The sequence below is a fragment of the Sciurus vulgaris genome (assembly GCF_902686455.1).
Source record: "Sciurus vulgaris genome assembly, chromosome: 2".
Taxonomy (NCBI): Eukaryota; Metazoa; Chordata; class Mammalia; order Rodentia; family Sciuridae; genus Sciurus; species Sciurus vulgaris.
In genome coordinates, this window is record NC_136462.1 from 159,468,655 (window position 1) to 159,487,910 (window position 19,256).

The 19,256-nt window shown below is 42.6% G+C and overlaps 1 protein-coding gene across 2 annotated transcripts in view; it reads right to left on the minus strand.

The window, feature by feature from the left end:
• SLC24A3 (solute carrier family 24 member 3) overlaps window positions 1-19,256 on the minus strand; it is a 511,438-nt gene that overhangs the window by 118,981 nt on the left and 373,201 nt on the right. For both annotated transcript variants that reach the window (XM_079123534.1, XM_079123535.1), the window contains exons 5-6: window positions 14,311-14,395; window positions 13,846-13,949 (exon numbers count right to left, since the gene is read on the minus strand). In XM_079123534.1, coding sequence (XP_078979660.1) covers window positions 13,846-13,949; window positions 14,311-14,395 — 189 coding nt within the window. The remainder of the gene's footprint in view (window positions 1-13,845; window positions 13,950-14,310; window positions 14,396-19,256) is intronic.

Below are 19,256 nucleotides of genomic sequence, written 5' to 3' on the forward strand. Positions count from 1 at the left end.
AAACTCTTACTCTGGACAGAAAGACCATGTCAGTGTCTGTAGCAGTGATGCAGGCAGAGGGTAGGGCTGTGTGGAAAAACAGCAGCAGAAAGCACCTTGATGAGCTATAGTAAGAGATGTGAGGAAAGGGGGACCTGGAGAGAACCAGGCAGAAGTGCCTCACCATGGACCAGGGGAGCCTCAGGAAGGACTGATGCCATGTCCACGTTCATGGAGCTGCTGGCAACCAAAGTGTCCTCTGGGTGGAGGGGAAGTCCTTGGGCTCTGGGGTCAAGCACACCTGGATGTAGAGGTCAGCTTTCTTGTTAATTGCTGCAGGATCCTGAACAACTCACTTTTGTCTTTGAAACTGCACTTGCTCAGTCATCAAGTTGAATAAGGATAGCACCTTCCTCTTTAGTGCTGAGCAGAATAAATGACCATTTAGCAGGTATTATGGACATTTCCTATGTAGTGACAGGTGTCCAGGTATTCTGCATATATACACATATCTGAATATCACAACAACTCTCTTAGGTAAACATTATTAATATTCTCACATAATAGGTCAAAATGAGGAAACCGAGGCACAGTGAGGCTAAGTAACTTCTGCAATCCATATAGTCAAGATGTGGGGCAGCCAAGATTTGAACTTGGGCAGTTAGACTTCAGAACCATATAAAAAACTTAGTCTACATTTTAATACAAGATGACTAATATTTACCATCACTTTCTCTGCCCTGGGCCAGAATTGGAGTCATACATCTTAAATATTTGCTTTCATTAAAACTCGTAGAATCACTTTGCATTAAAATCCATTTTCATTTATGGGAGATGACAGATGTGCAAGATTCTTTTATTTTATTGTCATAGAAATTACATTTTAGATTGATATGCTTGCTTTTTTTTGTATATGAAATTATAGAGTTGACTTTTTTTTAAATGGCATTGAAAAACAGTCTCCAAGGCCCTAGTGAGTCTTCATATGAATGCAAAAACCCCTATTAGGGTTTCTCCTGGGATTTTACTGCTGAACAGAATTTATCTGGTCTAGGGAAGGGTGGGCCCTGGAGGGAGTTCATCTAGACTGAGTCGGCAGGATCTGGAAGCCAGATCCCCAGGCAAGGGGAGGCTGAGAGGGCTGTGAGAGGGATCTCCCCCTGTACAAAAGTGACACTTTTCCTACCCTGACTTGGTTCACAGCTCTCTACCAAAAACACTAAGTCCTTCCCTCAGAAGGGATTCTCTCTGCTTTCAACATAGCCTCTGGCCTTCACAGGTAGCATAAGCCCAACTATCCAAGGGCTTTGAAGTAAATGTGCTTCTAAGAGGAAAATAAATATTTCACCTGGGACAGGCCTGAGCTTTGACCCCCTCGGTCATTTAAGAGTCATCTGACTGCTCCCCTCTCACTCTTTCTTCCTTGTCCCTGAAACAGAGTTAACTCTCCCAAGAGAAAGGACAGAGGCCATGGCAGCAGGGCTGAATGAATCAACCCTGGGTTACTGCTTTTAACACAGGACAGAAGGAAGGTGGAGCCTCTGCTGCTGCATGCAGGAGAACGTCACAGTACCACAGCACAGCAGTATTAGGTACTGGTACCAGAAGGGCCTCAGAATCTCTTAAGTACCACACACATTTCAGTCCCTCCTAAATCTCATAATCGAGGCACATATAAATGCAGCTTGAAAGGGAGTCTCAGATTCTAAATCATGCTTTTAATTCAGAAATGACAACCTGAGTTGCCAGTCTCAACATTTTCAACAACAGGTTCTAATACGAAAAGTTTCAAGGACACTCCATACATATCATCTTCTGGACCAGCAGGAAGAGCTGTGTGACAATCCAGGACAAGCCCGTCTTTACTCTATGAGATTTGTTCAATCTTTTGCCACGGGTGGCCTCCCTGCCCTGTTTTGTTCTATTGGCTTATATGTGCTCCACAGAGATTAAGAACACACGTTTTGGAACCAGAATGCCTAGCTTCAAATCCAAACTCTACTGTTCCTGGACGTGTGGCCTGGGGCAAGTGTCTCAACCTCCCTTTCTGGATTCTATTTCCTCATCTGTAAAAATGAGAAAAATAGTACCTACACCATGGGATTGATACAAGGATTAAATGAGTTAATATATGTAATTTTGTATTAACTGAGATCCTAGTAAAGATTAGCTATTAATCTGAAAACTGTTTTTAATTTAAAATAAAAGTAGATAATAACTGGGAGCAGAAGAAAGTGGCTTTTTTTTTTTTTTTAAGATGCTATGGGGAGATGGGACACATGTTTTTAGAAGTTGCATGTTGCAGTAATCAAAGACAGAGCAAAAGAGTGGAAAAAAAATAAGGTTTATGGTACATTGACCAAGATCTGAAAATGATGAAGGCCAGGGGTCTAATATAGTCTAACAGCTGCATCTAGCCCTTGAGTCTCCCAGATGCTGGTTACTGCACCAATTACTCTAATTCTGATTTTCTCTGCCCCAAATGCAGCAACAATTTCATCTTGGAAGAAAAAAAAGTCTCAAACAAATAATGCACACACGAGGCTGCTTTTCTTTCTCTTCTCCAGGGGAGTGGCAGATCCACTGCAGGGAAAGGAGGGTAGAACTTAGTCTCACTGCTACATGCATGTAAGTGGACTCTTGGTTAGGGAAGGATAGCCTCAGGCAATCTCTATCCCATCTTACTTTGCCAGTGAAAGCCAGACACTTGGTCCCATGAGCTCTCCCACTGCCCCAAATGGTCTGCACATTATCTGGAAAGGCTAATGGCATTTTTCCCCCCTCACTTGGAGATTCAGTCCCAGTTTCCATTTAAATGCAGAGCTGTATTTACCCTACAGGAAACAGCAGTTGGTCCAGGAAGGCATACGTGTCTTACTTCACTAATGTCAAACAAGAATGGCTTGGAATGAGAAGGGTTGGTCTAGAAAAATGTTTTGTCATATTAAAAACAAATGAACCCCACAAACTTTCACTTGGTTTCTTCCTCCATTTCTGTGTTTTGAAATCACAGAGTCCTTATTATCTGATGGATTAACAAGCAGAGATATGGACTTTCAGAAGCTCAAGGAATCTGGAATAAAGAAACCCTGATGGCAATGCAGCCTAGTATGAGCTGATAAAATATCCAAGCTCTAGCTGGACCAAGGGTTGGCAGGGAAAGGAAATAGAAGAAAGGAGAGGGTAGGGAAGGTGATGGGTGAAGCCAAATGAAGTAAATGCTGTAGATTCCAAGTGTTCATTTCCTGAATCCCGCGTATGCAAAATCATGACCACTATGGGTCCATAAAACTTTGCCAATTTGAAATTCGCAAAGGCAGATAGACCTTGAGATAGGCAGTGCTATTCAGGGTTTAAGAGTTACTGTGTCCAGGTCCTGAAAGAAGTCGATTAGGGCTTTCACCACAAGTGCTACCAACAGGAGTCACGACATCATGAGAGAGAGAGGTTGCTTAGGAGGTTGGGTGGGTCTGCCAGTGATAAAAGCAAAGTAGTGGGTGAGTAGTAGATAGAGGATCAAGTATTTAGTTACAGCTTTGGTTTCTGTAATTAAATTAGAAGTGATATTTTAATTAAAGAACTAAAAATCTCACTATTTACATCAGTGACCATCCCAAATGACCCTGACACACAATGACTGACTTCAAAATAGTTTGAATGACAAGCTTCCTACTCTCTAAAAACAAATCCTCCTGATTTTTCATAGCTAATTTGTAGTCATTTGTGGAATCCACAAATATTCCTTGACCCACTTACATTGCTCAGTACAAAAATCCTTAAGTATCCCATGCTTTATTTCATTCCATCATCACCATTTCTAATTCATCAGTAAATTCTTCCAAAAAACTTGAAGTCCAGTGAAACACTCCAGCAAAGTTCACCTCCAAAAAAAATGTCAAGTAAGCACTTCTTAATGTCTTTACTGCTGAAAACTCCATTCAGATCTTACCAGAGGCCTTCTTCCTGGTCTCCCTGCCACCATTTTGTCCATGTGGCTGCTTTCATGGAGCTCAGGAGGAACATACATAGCCAAGATGGCATGAGTCCATCAGAAGATTGGCCAATACCTCACCCCCCCCCCAAGTTGAAGGTGAAGGAGGCAAGTGATGGTTCTCCATTCTCTTTTCACCCACCATGACCCTCTGTTTTCTTGGTGAGGAGGGTTTTATGGTGATAGGAAGGCTCTGTGCTGTGAAAGAATAGTGAGGATGGCTGAAGTAGGGAAGGGAGGCTTGGGGTGTAAGATCTGGGCTCTAAATCAATGCTTTGAGCCATACCTGAGAGAGAATGTACCATCTGTGAAGCTGGCTAGACCATTGCAGTCCCCAAAACTCTCAACTCTTCAGTTCTGTGACTGACACATTCTTAACCTCTCTGGGCCTCAGTTTCCTCTTTTGTCCTCCTCAGAGAGTTATCTGAGGATCAAACAAGAGAACATAGGTACAGGTGCAAGAACAGTGCTTGAGACAAAGTAAATCCCATAGATGCATCTGTTAAAGAGAAACCTAAGAAAAACTAAGCATCTGCCATCCAGGCTGGATTTTTCTCTCATTCCATTCATCTTTCAACTCTGGTTCAGCTGCTTGTATGGGGAGAGGGCCTAATTGCATGCAGTTTGTTCTATGTTTTTACACCAACAAGGTAGGTGTTGTCTATCTTGTTCTGTGTTTTTACAAAGTGATGGAGTGGCTTTGGTTCACTTCAGCATGAGCAAAAATGGTAGATTCCTGCTACGAGCCCCACCTGTCTGTGATTGTGGGGCAATGGGAGCATCATTATGTTCTGGAAATAAATGTCTTTGTGCCCAAAAGATGGACTCTCCTCTTGGGTAGATGTTCAGCTGCAGTGGCTGTAAGGTGATGCTTGTGTATTGATAGTCTGTGGCAAAACTGTGGACACTCTTTCCAAGGACATAGGCAGTGACTTGCAACTCTCTTCCTGGAGCATGAAAGGAATGCTCATCTCCAGCTGCCACGGACTCTCATTTTCCTCCTCACATTTCTGGAATGATGCATGTTAGATCTCTATTACTGCTACATTCAAGTTTGCTGGACACAAGGGAGGTGACCTTTTTATTTCCTTCCACATCATTAAAGAGTGCTATTTTTGAGTACCTCTCTTACAAGCCCAAATGTAAACAACAAGACTAATAAAACATTGCCATGACCACTCTAAATCATTTCTAATGGTCTTACTCTCTATTGATTTGGAAATAAAAATAAATTGGACAGAAGGACTCCAAGGAGCAGTTAAGTGTAATGATTTAGAGACCTCCTGGACAATGGAGTAATAGGAGGACAAAATCCCCAATTAACACATGTGTAAAGATTTCTACAGACTTTTTGCCAATGAAGATGGGAAATAGGTGCATGAAAAGATGCTTGATGTGGCTGTACCTCTATAGTATGTTGATTTTAAGTCCTCTGGGTATAAACCAAGGAGTGGGATAGCTGGGTCAAGTGGTGGTTCCTTTCCAAGCTTTCTGAGGAATCTCCACACTGCTTTCCATAATGGTTGCACCAATTTGCAACTCCACCAGCAATGTATGTGTGTACCTTTTTCTCCACATCCTCACCAACATTTATTGTTGCTTGTGTTCTTGATAATTGCCATTCTCACCGTCCTAAAAAACAAAAGGCTGAATATTTTCTCTGATATGTGGATGCTAATTAGTGATAAGGGGCAGGGCATTAGGGAAGAATAGAGTTACTTTGGATTAGGTAAAGGGAGTGGAGGGTGGGGAGGGGTATGGGTGAAGGAAGGATAGTAGAATGAATCTGACATTATTACCCTATGTACATATATGATTACAGGACTTGTGTGATTCTACATCATGTACAACCAGAAGAATGAGAAATTATACTCTATTATGTATATTGTGTCAAAGTTCATTCTACTGTCATGTATAATAATTAGAACAAATAAAAATAGAAGATTAAGGATCTATCTTGTCCTAGAAATAAATTAAATATTCTCATATCATTTTATAAAGTACAATGTTCACTATGAGTTATCTACCTTTCATGTCTTATCATTTTGCTTTATAGAGTATTGCAATGACTAAATTCTAAAATAAATATTAAAAAAAGATGCTTGAGTGGGATAGCTGGGTCAAATGATGGTTCCATTCCAAGTTTTCTAAGGAATCACACTGCTTTCCAGAGTGGCTGCACTAATTTGCAGCCCCACCAGCAATGTATGAGCGTACCTTTTTTCCCACATCCTCGCCAACACCTATTGTTGCTTGTGTTCTTGATAATCGCCATTCTAATTGGGGTGAGATGGAATCTTAGGGTGGTTTTGATTTGCATTTCTCTTATTACTAGAGATGTTGAACATTTTTTCATATACCTGTTGATTGCTTGTACATCTTCTTCTGTGAAGTGTCTGTTCATTTCCTTAGCCCATTTGTTGATTGGGTTATTTGTATTCTTGGTGTAGAGTTTTTTGAGTTCTTTATATATTCTGGAGATTAGTGCTCTATCTGAAGTATGAGAGGCAAAGATATTCTCCCACTCTGTAGGCTCTCTCTTCACATTGCTGATAGTTTCCTTTGCTGAGAGAAAGCTTTTCCTTGGCCTATACCCAAAGGACTTAAAATCAGCATACTACAGAGATACAGCCACATCAATGTTCATAGCTGCTCAATTCACAATAGCCAGACTGTGGAACCAAACTAGATGTCCTTCAATTGATGAATGGATAAAGAAACTGTAGTATATATATACAGTGGAATATTACTCAGCTATAAAGAATAATAAAATTATGGCATTTGCAGGCAAATGGATGAAATTGGAGAATATCATGCTAAGTGAGATAACCAATCTCAAAAAACCAAAGAATGAATGATCTTGTTGATAAGTGGATGATGACACATAATGGGAGGGGGAGGGGGGCACGAATGGAGGAAGGAGGGACTGTATAGAGGGAAAAGAGGGGTGGGAGGGGTGCAGGGGGAGAAAAAATAACAGAATGAGTCAAAAACTATTACACTAGGTAAATGTATGATTACACAAATGGTATGCCTCTACTTTATGTACAAATAGAGAAATAAGATGTATCCCATTTGTTTACAATAAAAATAAATTAAAAAAAGATGCTTGAGATCATGACTCGTCAAGGAAATACAAAGTAAATGTACAATGAGCTGCTATTCATATTCACTAGAATGACTAACATTACAACAAATGAAAAAAGCAAAACAAATAATGCGAAGTGCTGGTAATGATGCAAAGCAACTAGAATCTCACACATTGTTGATGAGAATATGAAATGGCTCAGCCTCTTTGTAAAGCCATTTGGTAGTTTCATACAAACATACCTACCACACACACAACTCAGTAATCCCTCTTCCAGGTTATTAGCTCATAAGAAATGAGAGAATATATTCCTACAAACCCTTATGGTAGGTCTATGTGTATTTTACCATCTGTGTGATACTTGCCCAGGAAAAACAGTCCTCGAGGTAGCACATGATACTGCACAGACTTTGCCCCATAGTTATTTATCTCTGCTTTGTATAATAACCAGGAACCCAAAACTATGAATTTCGGGGTAGAACTGATCTTATCTCTAAGGAGAAGAAATATATGGGTGGTGGTTCTTGATTAAATGTTAGCCAATTGGATACCTGGTTCTTTAACCAGCATGGTTAGTCAGGTGACTCCTGCTGGCTCATTCAGATTTTTGTTTAAGTGGAGGCTAGAGGATGTTGTGGGCAAGCAGACATTTTCGTTTCCTCAGCCTGTGTGGTATGTGAATATGAAACCTGAAACTGCTACAACCATTTTCTGCTATAAAGGAAAACTAGTCTGAGAAAGGGAACAGAAGATATTAGAGAATAACAACAATGGGACAGGAGCCCTGACCACACCATTCCTGATGTCCACTTTCCTCTGTATTTTTCAAAAGACACTAATAAATTCCCTTCATTTAAGAAGCCCAGTTAGAGGTTTTGTTTTGTTTGGTTACTTGTTTTTGGTTACTTGAAACTGAGAGCCTCAGAGCTAATCTAAATGTAGATCTGAGAATGAATCTGATTTTAGGAGATATTTCAAAGAAGTAGAACAAGCCAGAAACAAGTTCTATGAGCCAAAGTCAAAGCTGACACAGAGATGTGGGATGGAGATGTAGAGGCAATCTAAGTGGAGCAGGGCAGAGTCGGGCAGGTGACCTTAATGGAACTTTGGGGCTGGGAACAACAGTATGTGTTAGGAAGATCAGGTGTGGGGCCCTGCCAGGACCTGACCTTGGGAGAAGGAGGTTAGAAACAACCAGGGGAAAGAAGCTAGTAGGAGGTGGTGAGGAAGACTGCCTCAGGCAGATGGACAGTTGTAGGACTGAGGCATCAAAAGAGAACTATTCATGCCGCGGGACTGCCTGTCCTCTAGGCCAGTGCAATAGTCAGCTTTTCACCCCAGTGACCGAAATGCCCAACAAAAACAACTCAGAAGAAGAAAAGTTTATTTTGGCTGATGGTTTCAGAGGTTCATTCTGTGGATGACTGACTCTATTGCTCTGGGCCTGAGCTGAAGCAGAATGTCATGGTGAAAGGGTGTGGTAGAGAAAAGCTGTTCAGTTTATGGCAGTCAGGAAGGGGTAGGAGGGAGGAGAAAGAGAGAGGGAAGGAGAGAAAAGTAGAGAGGGAGAGAGAGAGAGAGAGAGAGAGAGAGAGAGAGAGAGAGAGAGAGAGAGAGAGAGAGAGAGAGGAGGAAGCATTCCTAAGGGCATGCTTCTAGTGACCTCCATCCTTTAGCCATGCCCACCTGCCACACAGTAATAAATTTAAATCATTTACCCATCAAATGGATTAATCCACAGATGAGGTTACAGCTCTCAGGGCCTAACTGTTCACCTCTGAACATTGCTGCATTGCCACGTGAACTTTTCACGGGACACTTCATATCCAACCCGTAACAGCCAGCATTGGTCTAAGAACTGGAGTACAGCGGAGACTGCAGATGGGAGTTCGAGCAGGCTCAGTTGCTCTTCTGATTCAGCTGGTCTGACACGTGGGTATCTGCTCTAACAGGGATTTACCTCCTGAGATAGGCAGTTTGTAGAAGACACCAAGAGAAACTCCCCAAGTCCCTTGGGGAATCTGAAAAATTCCCAGAATTAGACATGATAGGTGATGTGTTGGGTTTTGTGTGAGAAACAATGGCTGAGATTTGAGTGGTACAGGGTAAAGTGGTGTGGGTCTTCTACTGTGTATAATCTGAATATTCTATATATTTGGTGGAAGCAAGAGTCCTGCTGTGGGAGATATCATCTGATTAGAACAGAAGCTTCTAGATGCACCTAGGCTGGGTTGAATACTTCTGTCATTGATCTTGGTTGTCCATTCTTTTGCTGATGTGTACATTCTTTGCATTGCCCCCAGATCCTACACCCTAAATTTCTAAAAAAAAAAAAAAAAAAAAAAACCCCACAAAGTATCAGGATAATCAGAGGACCAAAATAATGCATTTAGAGATTTATTAAGTTAAAAGTGCCCTATATGGAAAGAGAATGGATTCTGCTCTCAGAAGATGTGTCAACTTTAGTCTTAGCCACCTCATTTGATTCTTAGTATCCATTTATACGCTCGTCAATAAGAATAAAGTTACGTTAAAACTCTATGGGTGCATTTCTTAAAACCTTTGGGTGCTGCTCAATGGGTATATTAATGAGTATTGAGTATATTATCTTCACATGCAAGACACTTGTTAAATGGCAGTTGTTATTTTTAGCTAGAGGAAATTCTCTAAATGCAAGATGTTTTGGCCCTAGACTCTTTAAAAAAAATTTTTTTTTTGTTCTAATTAGTTGTATATGGCAGTAGAATGCATTTATACATTTTGATAGATCACACATAAATGGAGACTCTTAATTGTCTGGTACTAATGCTTGTGTTCCTCCAGTAGAAATGAAGATGAAACCCCACAGGTGTCTTGTTTTAAAGCCTTGCTCTTGAATTTGCAGCAAACATTTATGGTCCACTCCTATCTCCGCACCTTACCATTTCAGATCTTTCTAACTGCTGACCTCCATATTTCTTTGCTGAGGGATTTCTCTGGGCCCTCAAATCTACTTTGTGCTCAGCAAGCTGGAATGCTGGGGAATTCACATTCTTTAAGAGGAGTCCTTAACCAATAAGCGACAGGAGTTGGTGGATAACACCCCAGCTCCCCTGCCCCTTACATGAGGTCTCTTAGATATCTGGGTACCACATTCTTTCCAGTTCCCACAGAGGGATTAAATCCTAGTTGCCCACAGTGATAACTTGCTATCTAACACACTCCTCTTGGTTGCCTTTTCTTCTCTGCCTCCCTTCCTCCATGTCTTGCTGGCATTTCCTGGGATCACCTTTCAGATGAATTACTTGCATTCAAGTCCTTGCTTAGAGTCTCCTTTTGGGAATACCCAAACGAAGGCAAATTTCAATTCAGATGTGAAACCTTTGGGTGCTGCTAAGTTTTGTGTAAATGATCCAGGAGAGACAGGGTGTTATTTGAAGAAAAACAAACCCAGCCAAGATTAGATGGACCTCGCCAAAGAACATCAGGCACGTTAGGAGAATGCCAGGATCTAATGTAGGAGCTCTTTATAATAAACTGGAGCCATCTGCCGGCCCATAATAACTGGAATATGAAAGTCCTAATCTGGGATGTAGTTAAACTGTTTACTCTCTGTTTGTGGTTATGTATTTAAAGCTTAACATGCTCTGAATGGTGGATTTAAATTCATAAGCACATTGTTTTACAAAATTGGCATGAAGCCCTTTCATTGCAATATGCAAAATACATTAGTAGGTTGCATCCAGAGCTTTGTGTTTTCTCTTTGTCCTTATTAGTTTTTGTTTTTAAATAAAGAAAACTGGTAGGACCACAGTCCTGCAAAATGCCTTGTGAGGATGCCAAGAACCACTTTCTAAGCCACTTTCTAAGAAGCAATTTCCTTCCTGTCCCATAAAACTCCCCCGAGCACCTTAGGCGAACAGTGAAGCATTGGGTATGTTTGCAAACTGCAAATACAGCAGACATTTAATTACACTGAATTCATCAAAACCCTAATTGAGACAGGAGCTCAAACCTTACAGCTTAATTACTTTAATTTCAGATGGGTAACAGACTTCGTCATGTACTGCCCTTTATGCTGAAATGCTTAGAGAGAGGCCCACGGGTGCTCGCTGGGTAATTCTCCCAACCAAATGAAAGTGCAGATCAACATATATAATAATGCTAAGTGAGACCCATGATTGGATTTATTAATCACTTCAAGTCCCAGTTTCCATCCTTTGCCATAATATTCCACTGCTCGGGCTTAATCACCTGGGAGGGTTTCTCAACATGGGAAGCTGGACAGTTTTCATTTCTTACTGATTTTTCTTTTCCATCCACTGACAAGACAGCACAGAAACAAGTGCTAGTCCTTTGAGATCCTCCTTCTACCAATATCTCTTTATTTTCATTTGCATTTAGAAGACCTTCTCCTTGACCTTCCTTTTCCTTCCTACCACATATCCTTGGGAGCCCTGAAGGTCTGACTCTTAGAGAATTCTACCAAGAGGTGGTTCAATTACCACAGTGACCTAGTGTGGCATTTTGCAGCCAGGACCAGAGTTATTGGTATTCTGGCTATTGGTAGTGGTATCCAACTTGTGTTGACTTACTGTGAGGGTCAGGTGCTATGAATACTTAACCTGCTAGGTTTCATCCTTATGGCAATGCTGGGAAGAAAGTGAATTTATATCCATTCTGTAGATGATAAAAATGAGGCATATAGAGCTGAAGTCACTTCTCCTAGGTCTCATAGCCAGCAATGGCAGAGCCAGGTGCTACCAGGCCACTCTGTTCCCCCAGGTAATGGTGCATCCAAAACATCATTTTGTTTCCTCTGAAGAGTTTAGGGATTTCACAAAATCCTAAAAAGGAGAACTGGATGGCTTTGAAAATCTGTGGGCACAGGGCGAGGAAATTCAGAAGCAAGGGCTGGCACCCTGAATCATGTTGTGTGCTTCTTCAACAAAGATTCTGGTTGTTTCTCTTCATAGTTGTGTGGGGTTGTGAATAAACCTGCAGAGACCTCTGGAGGGATAGAGTGACAGATACCAGCATTTGCTGACATGCAGGCAGCCACGTGCCTTTGACGCAGGTGTTCCAACCAAGCTGGTGATGAACTGAGTTGCTGATGAATTATGCACCACACATAAATTCAAGCCATTTCATAAGTAATTAGCTGTGTGACACTGACTAGATGCCACCCAGCCATTTATTTCATTTCTTTACATTATCTCTCCCCCTTTGGGCTTGCTTTTGAATTAGGCTCCAGGTACAAATGACTAATGAACTAATGACAACACTAATAACGGCCAGGTTAATAATCATATTGCTAATGGTGACAATGCTAATTAAGAGAGTGCTAATAGCAACAGACTCTACTGGTGTGACTATTCATCTCTGGAAGGCAACGAGAAGGTCTCCAAGCAGAGGACAGTCAGTGGAGAGTGACTGGCACTGAAGGGCAAGACGGAGACTTTTATTTTTGGTGATAATCACCTATGTATGAGAATTAAAAAGCACTGTTGTATGGGTCCAGAAGAATCTAAGATGACAGATTATTGAGCACAAGGACGAGAAAACAGAAAGCATTCAGTCTGGTAAGTTGAGCAGAGTTCAAGGATCATGAACAGGAATAGCTGTCCAGGAGTCCCTTGTCAGAAGGAACTTGTCCACTTGGGGGCCCTGGAGTTGATTCCTGATGACATCAAAGGGTCGCCCTGCCCATCACTCAAGAGTAACTAACACACCAGGCATCCCAGAAAAATCCATGGATGTGAAGATGGTGGTAGTAAAATGTGGGACATACATAGAGCAATGGTGTGCTGCAGTGTATACGAGGTGGAGACACTGGAGTTAGTGTTAGAGAGATGGGCAGCATAGGGTGCCCCAGCTGGCTGCTGAGAAATGGAACAGCCTGGTAAAGAGTGTGTCAGAAGGTTGGCAGGTGCTTTCCTTACCCTGTTAGCATCACCAGATTGCTCAGTATTAGAAGTGGAGCCCCCTCAATGGAATTCTCAAAGTCACTTTTTCTAGAAGACACCGAGTTGTGGGTGTTTGGGCAGGGAGCTCAGTACTATGGTGCTTCTGAACAAAGTCCCTGTGAATGAACTAGACCATCAGAGCTGGTAGGACAGTCACAAAATCTGCACACCTTTGGTACTACTCCAACACACACACTGCCCGTGGCTGCTCAGGAGCCTTACACTTTGGTGACCTCAAAGAAATTCCTAAAACAGACACAAGTGCTCATAAAGGACACAGACCTTTATGACTCCCTAGCATCAGGATAATCTCCTTAGCTAAATGGGAGGTCTGTGAAGCCCCTCTGGATCCCCAAAACAAGCTAAAGCAGACACAGAAATAAAATGCTCCTCTCTGTCCCTGTAGAAAGAAAAGCTGTGTCCTAAACTGTTTCTGGTAGAAGACATTCTGTCTCTTTTCCAATCCCTCTTTCTCTCTTATTTATTTTATATTCTCTCAGCCAAAATCAGACCTGAAATTATTTTATGTTATTCTAGTTCAGATCAGTAACCCATCAAAATGAGTGGGACACCTTTGAATTTGGGACTTGCATCTTTCAGGCTGGTTAATTATTTATGTGGCCCTGGGAATTCTACATCCCATTTTGCTGGAGACTAACGATGGCCTGACAGTGTCCAGTTTCCATGGGTCCAGCCTCCTGAGGTATGAAGCCCCGAATCACCACTGCCCAAGACTGCTGGATCTCACTGTGAGTTGTGCCCCAACAAGTCCATCTCCTGCCTCAACTTCACCACTTCTCCATAAGCCTTGCTCCATCATCATGAGGAACTGTCAGTCTTACCTGCCCTGCAAAGAGCCCACAGACGCCGATGATGCACAGGATATTGAACACGGCTGAGCCCACGATGGTGCCAACTCCTACATCGCCCTTGGTGATGAAGACCCCTGAAACACAGATCCAACATCAGCCTGCTTGGGGTGGCCCAATTGCATTCCAAGGTGGGCCTGGGGACTTCCATAACTGCTAGACTCTTCTCAGGATCTGCAGGAAACAGCCAAGGGTTGGAGGAAGCTTTCTAATCCAGAGTGGAGACTACCCCATAGGAGCATCAGTGCTAGGTCTGTGACATGGTCATGCATGGCAAAAGCATCATGTAAATAAAATAGCAGGGTGGTTGATGTTGGAGCCCTGGACTTTTATTTCCTAACAGTGGAAGACAACCATGGCCTGTTTCACCTGTCCCCAGTACCCCCCTTTTTTTTCCAGATAGGAAAGAGCTGAAATATCCCTCAGGTAATCACCTACCTATGACTGATGTGAACAGCTCTGGGGCCGAGCTGCCTGCCGCCATAAATGTGGCCCCTGCCACATCTTCGCTGAGGTGAAGGCGCTACAGAGGAGCAAAGACAAAGCACAGGTGAGTTTGGATTCTACCTGAGAACAGAGGTGGCTGGGACTCTAAGGTCCCAATTCCTGAGAAGGAAACCTGGGGGTTGAGCTCAGAACTGCTCAGCCTCCTTCCCATCCTTCCAGATTTGGACCACTCCTGCTGGACCCCCTGATGGAACAAAACTCCTCTTAGCATCTTTCTTACAGGTGGGGTCCCCAATCCAAATGCCCCAATGCTGATGTCAGGAGCAGTGGAGTGGGTGCTGTGGGGTCAGTGGAGGATGGGCTCAAGGCAATGGTAGGCATTCACCTCCAACCTAATAGCAGCATTGCTCAGTTCCCTCAGTGTTGCCATACATTTTGATTTTATAAGAGAGATTGATTTTCCAGATTTGTATGCAAAATATCCTGATTCTTTTGCAATACTTTTGATGATCTTGGGCAAAATGAGGTTGTGAGTCTTCATTCTAAGGCTTAAAGGAGGCTTCTGGGCTTCCTGAAACTCCCTCCCCATCCTTGATGGAGTCCTCAACCTTGGTTGGCAGAGCAGGAGTGGGGCTTGAGATGGGGAAAGGTGATGAGGTATCTGCTCTGCTGAGGTCTACACAACACTCTCCAGGTCACCCTGCCTGTTAAATCAAAGGTGATCTGCAAGAAGACAAGACAAATACACATTAGGGGCTGGTCAGCATGCTTAGCTTTTCTGACTTCTATCATGATGCAGAAAGTTAAGATACTGGCTGCCAATACGTAGCCAGTTCTGTCCTGGAGTTCCAGCAAAGACATGTCCATCTGGAATGTCACCATCCTTTTCCCCAGTGACTGCATTTCCTTGCTCAGCCATAGAGGGGCAGCATGGCCTTGTAGAGGTCACTGGATCCACTGCCTGCTAGGCAAGGGACTGAAGCAGGAGTCCTTGTTAAGGAATTTTATCTGGAATCCTAGGTCCCTAGGTCCCTTCAGTCTGGACTCAATAGCTAAACACAGAGTTTTTAGGAGACTCCAAGATGGAACCTCAACACTGAAAGGTGTGCCTGTGAGGAATGCCTGAATACTCCAGTTGCAATGAGGCAGGAGTCTGAGGAAGGCAGCCTTACTCAGAGCTTGGGCTCCCTGGGTCACTTGTCTTGCCCAGACTCACCATGAGCTACAAGCCTTGCAGTGCTGTGGTTCTTTCCAGTGGGACTCCATGATGGCATTAGCTGTAGCCTCCAAAGCTTGGGTTCATAGCCTGTTACTCTCCTTCATTCAGTCAGTTTGTTTCTTCTTCCATATAGCCTTTCATTTCTCACTCTCTCTTACCTAATCCACTCCAGCCCTGGCAACATCTCACAGGACTCTTAGAATAACTACACAGGGGATCTTCTTGCCTCTGGATTTCTAAATACCACCAAATCATGGAAAGTCTTCCCCAGCTCCCTTCTGAGCATGCCATAATTTCTAACATCCCAGTCTGACATTCAGGCTCACTATGAGCTGAAACAAGCCCCTGTTCTCCCTCTCTTGGTTTGGTAGCTCAGACACTCTCTGACCATATATGTTTTCTTAAAATGCTTTGCAATGAGACCTTCCTCTAAGTACGAGCTCTTCCTGGTATCCCAGGAAGAGCTCTCCATCTCTCCCCCTTTTTTTCTCTGCACTCTCCAATTATCCACAATATCACCCAGCCCTCTGTGTATACAGTCAGCCTTCATATCCAGAAAGATTGGTTCCAGGAAACTCTGTGGACACTAAAAAATCCTTGGATGCCAAGTCCCTTATATAAACTAGGACAGTATTTGCATAGAGCCTACACACATTCTTCAGCATACTGTAAATCATCTCTGGGTTACTTATAATTCTCAACACAATGTAAATGTTATGTAAATAATTGTTACACTGTACTATTTAGGGAATAATGACAAGAAGGAGTGCCTGTTTAGTACAAATGCAATTTTTTTCCTCAAATATTTTTGATTTGAGGTTGAATGCTTAGATATGGAACCTGAAGACACACAGGGCAGACTTTATCATCTGGGAAGTTCTCTGTGTCCTGTAAGCCCTGGGATTGCTAGATTTCATCTGGTTACTTCCATGGCCTTTAGCATAGAGCTTGGCCTGGGTAGAGCTCAGCTTGGTGTTTTTTTATGTGGGATGGACCATGCCCCATGACCCATTGCTGTCTTGGAAACCTCAACCTGCCCCGGAAAGCCTTCTCACCCTCTCCATTCAACTTCATCCTCTCTCCATAACCCTCTGTTTGACCCAGGGCTGCCACCACTGGGGTCCTTCATCTTTCCGGGCTTTTGTTCACTTCACTTGTCTTTGAAACACCTCTTTTTCTTCTTTGCCTCAGGGCATATGATTCTCTATCCCCCATGGACTAGGATCACTCAACACTCCGGACACCTTCCTGTGTCCCACAATGAACCTCCTGGATGTTCTAAAGACTAAAATCTAAAGACTGCTAATCTACACAAGAAGAAAGAGGAAACTGAGGTCCAGGCAGGTGATGAGGTTGACACGAAGCAGGAATTTTGCAAAGGCCAGGACCTGACCCATCACTTGCTTACTGGATCATCAAGTGTATCCTCTTCTCTCTCTTCCACTTCCTATTCCTTGCCTCCCTCCAACCTCCATTTTTTTTTTTTTTTTTTTCCGATTTCAACTTAAAAGCATTTGAGACTGAGAGAGAATCTACCCTTCGGCTATGATTTACTGTTTAATATGGAGTTCTTTCCCAAGCCATATTCACAAAAGATGCAAACAACATCCTTTTGAGTTTCTCTCTCCACCCACAGTTTTAGTTTATGGGCAACTACTGACCACACACTATCAAAGCACTAATGGGAAATTAAGGAGAACAAAGAGGATATGCAGAGGCCTTGGACCAGGTAGTCCCCTAGGCCACTGTGGATGGACTGGCACTGTGGTTTCTAATCTGGCAGGAAAATATAGTTCCAGAGAGAACTGATCACAGCCCTCTCAGAAGATGTAAACATGGGATCTCTGAACGGCTATAACTCTGTCCCCATCCCATCACCATTCACAGACATGATGTTTGCCAAGCAGTTAGGGTTGTCTAAAGTCCACAGGGCCACACTATCTGTCCAGGAGACATATATCCTCTCTTGTTATGTTCATCTTGCTCCTAAGACCAGACTTAGGAGGTGGGAGCAGGGAGATCTTGGGAAAGGGGTCCCTTTTCTGTGCCCATCCCTCCTGGGTGTCTATGGGCACTGGAGTTGGAGTCAGTTTTGACCAAACCATGGCCTGCTACAAGCTCATCTCTGAAGAGGTGAGTGGTGACTACTATGAAGACTCCATGGAGCTTGAACTACATTGGGTTCAGATCTTGACTCCACTCCTAACTAGCTGTGAGGCCTGGGGAAAGATGCTCAATGTCTCTGAGCTCTGATTTCTTTGTTCCTAAAGAGGGAATAATTGTAGTTACCTTGTAGGGCTTGAGGGTTGATTAAAGATATAGTGAGCATAGCACTTAGCAATTGAGCCAGTTTCCAACACATCACAAGAAAAATCATAATTTTCCCCCTATCCTTTTCCTCCTATCTTAACCTTTTCCTTAAAAACTCACCTCTGCCCTCTTTTTCTGCCATTCACCATCTCTTTGATTGCTTCTCTCTATTTAAGGGCATGTGCATTCTTGCTGGTAGGTTCTATGGATTTCCTCAATAGATTAGAACCCATGATGACAACCTGTATATATATATATTTATAGATCATAATACCTTTGCTATTAACAGTAATAAAGTTGCACGGGAAAGAGACAGAGTGATTTTGCTTTGCATAAAAAATAAACCACCAAACATTGGCAGAGTCAACCGTCAGAGTCCTGGTTCCATATTCACAGATTCAACCAACCTCACGTAAAATATTCAGAAAAAAAGATTGCATTAATATTGCAATAATACCAAACATTTACAGACTTTCCCCCTAGTTATTATTCTCTAAACAAGAAAGTATTACAACTATTTATGCAGCACCTATGTTGCATTAGGTATTTTAAGTCATCCCTAGATGACTTAAAGCACATGAGAGGATGTGCAGGTTATATGCAAACATTATGCCATTTTATATGAGGGATTTGAGCATCCAAGGATTTTGGTACCAATGGGGAACAGAAACTAATCTCTCGTGGATACTGAGGGACAACTGTACTTCAGTCACAAGTGACTCCAAGTACAGGTGCTGAATCCTTCCTCTTCCTCCCCTTTGTCACAAGGCAACACTGCCCTGGGCTGAATCTCTGTGACAAGGACTTCCACATCCGTGCACCCTACATCTCAGACACCTCTTCACTTTCCTTATCCTACTGCCACTGCACAGAAGAACCCACTTCTACATCCTCTGCAGGGTTACTATGGAATAATTATTCACTTATTTATACAGACAAAGAACTAGCAAACATCCAGGGTATTGAAGAAGCTGTGTAAGTTAATGGTTTTCTAAGTATATTTTCCAGACCAGCAGCCTCAGCATCACCTGGGAACTTATTAAAAATACAAATTCTTGTCCTCTTTTCCCTCATCCCCTGGGACCTACTGAATCAGATGCTGTGGGGAGGAGAAAGGAAAGGGAAGGTGTCCCAAGTCTTGAGGACTAATGACTGGCATAAAGAAACTGGAGTTCGGATGGGCAGTGTTTGGGAGTGAGTCTTTCTGAAAACTGAGATTCTGAATCCACAATAAGTAAAATAAATAAATAAAATGCAAAGCCTCCAGACAAAGGAAACTGTACTTCAGAACAGAAAATGGGATGAAAGAGGCAAGAGAATGAGAGAGCTCTAGATAGGCTGAATATTTTTTGATGAAAGGCATTTGACTTGCTGTTCAGCCTGGTGTTCACTGTGATGATTTCTATCA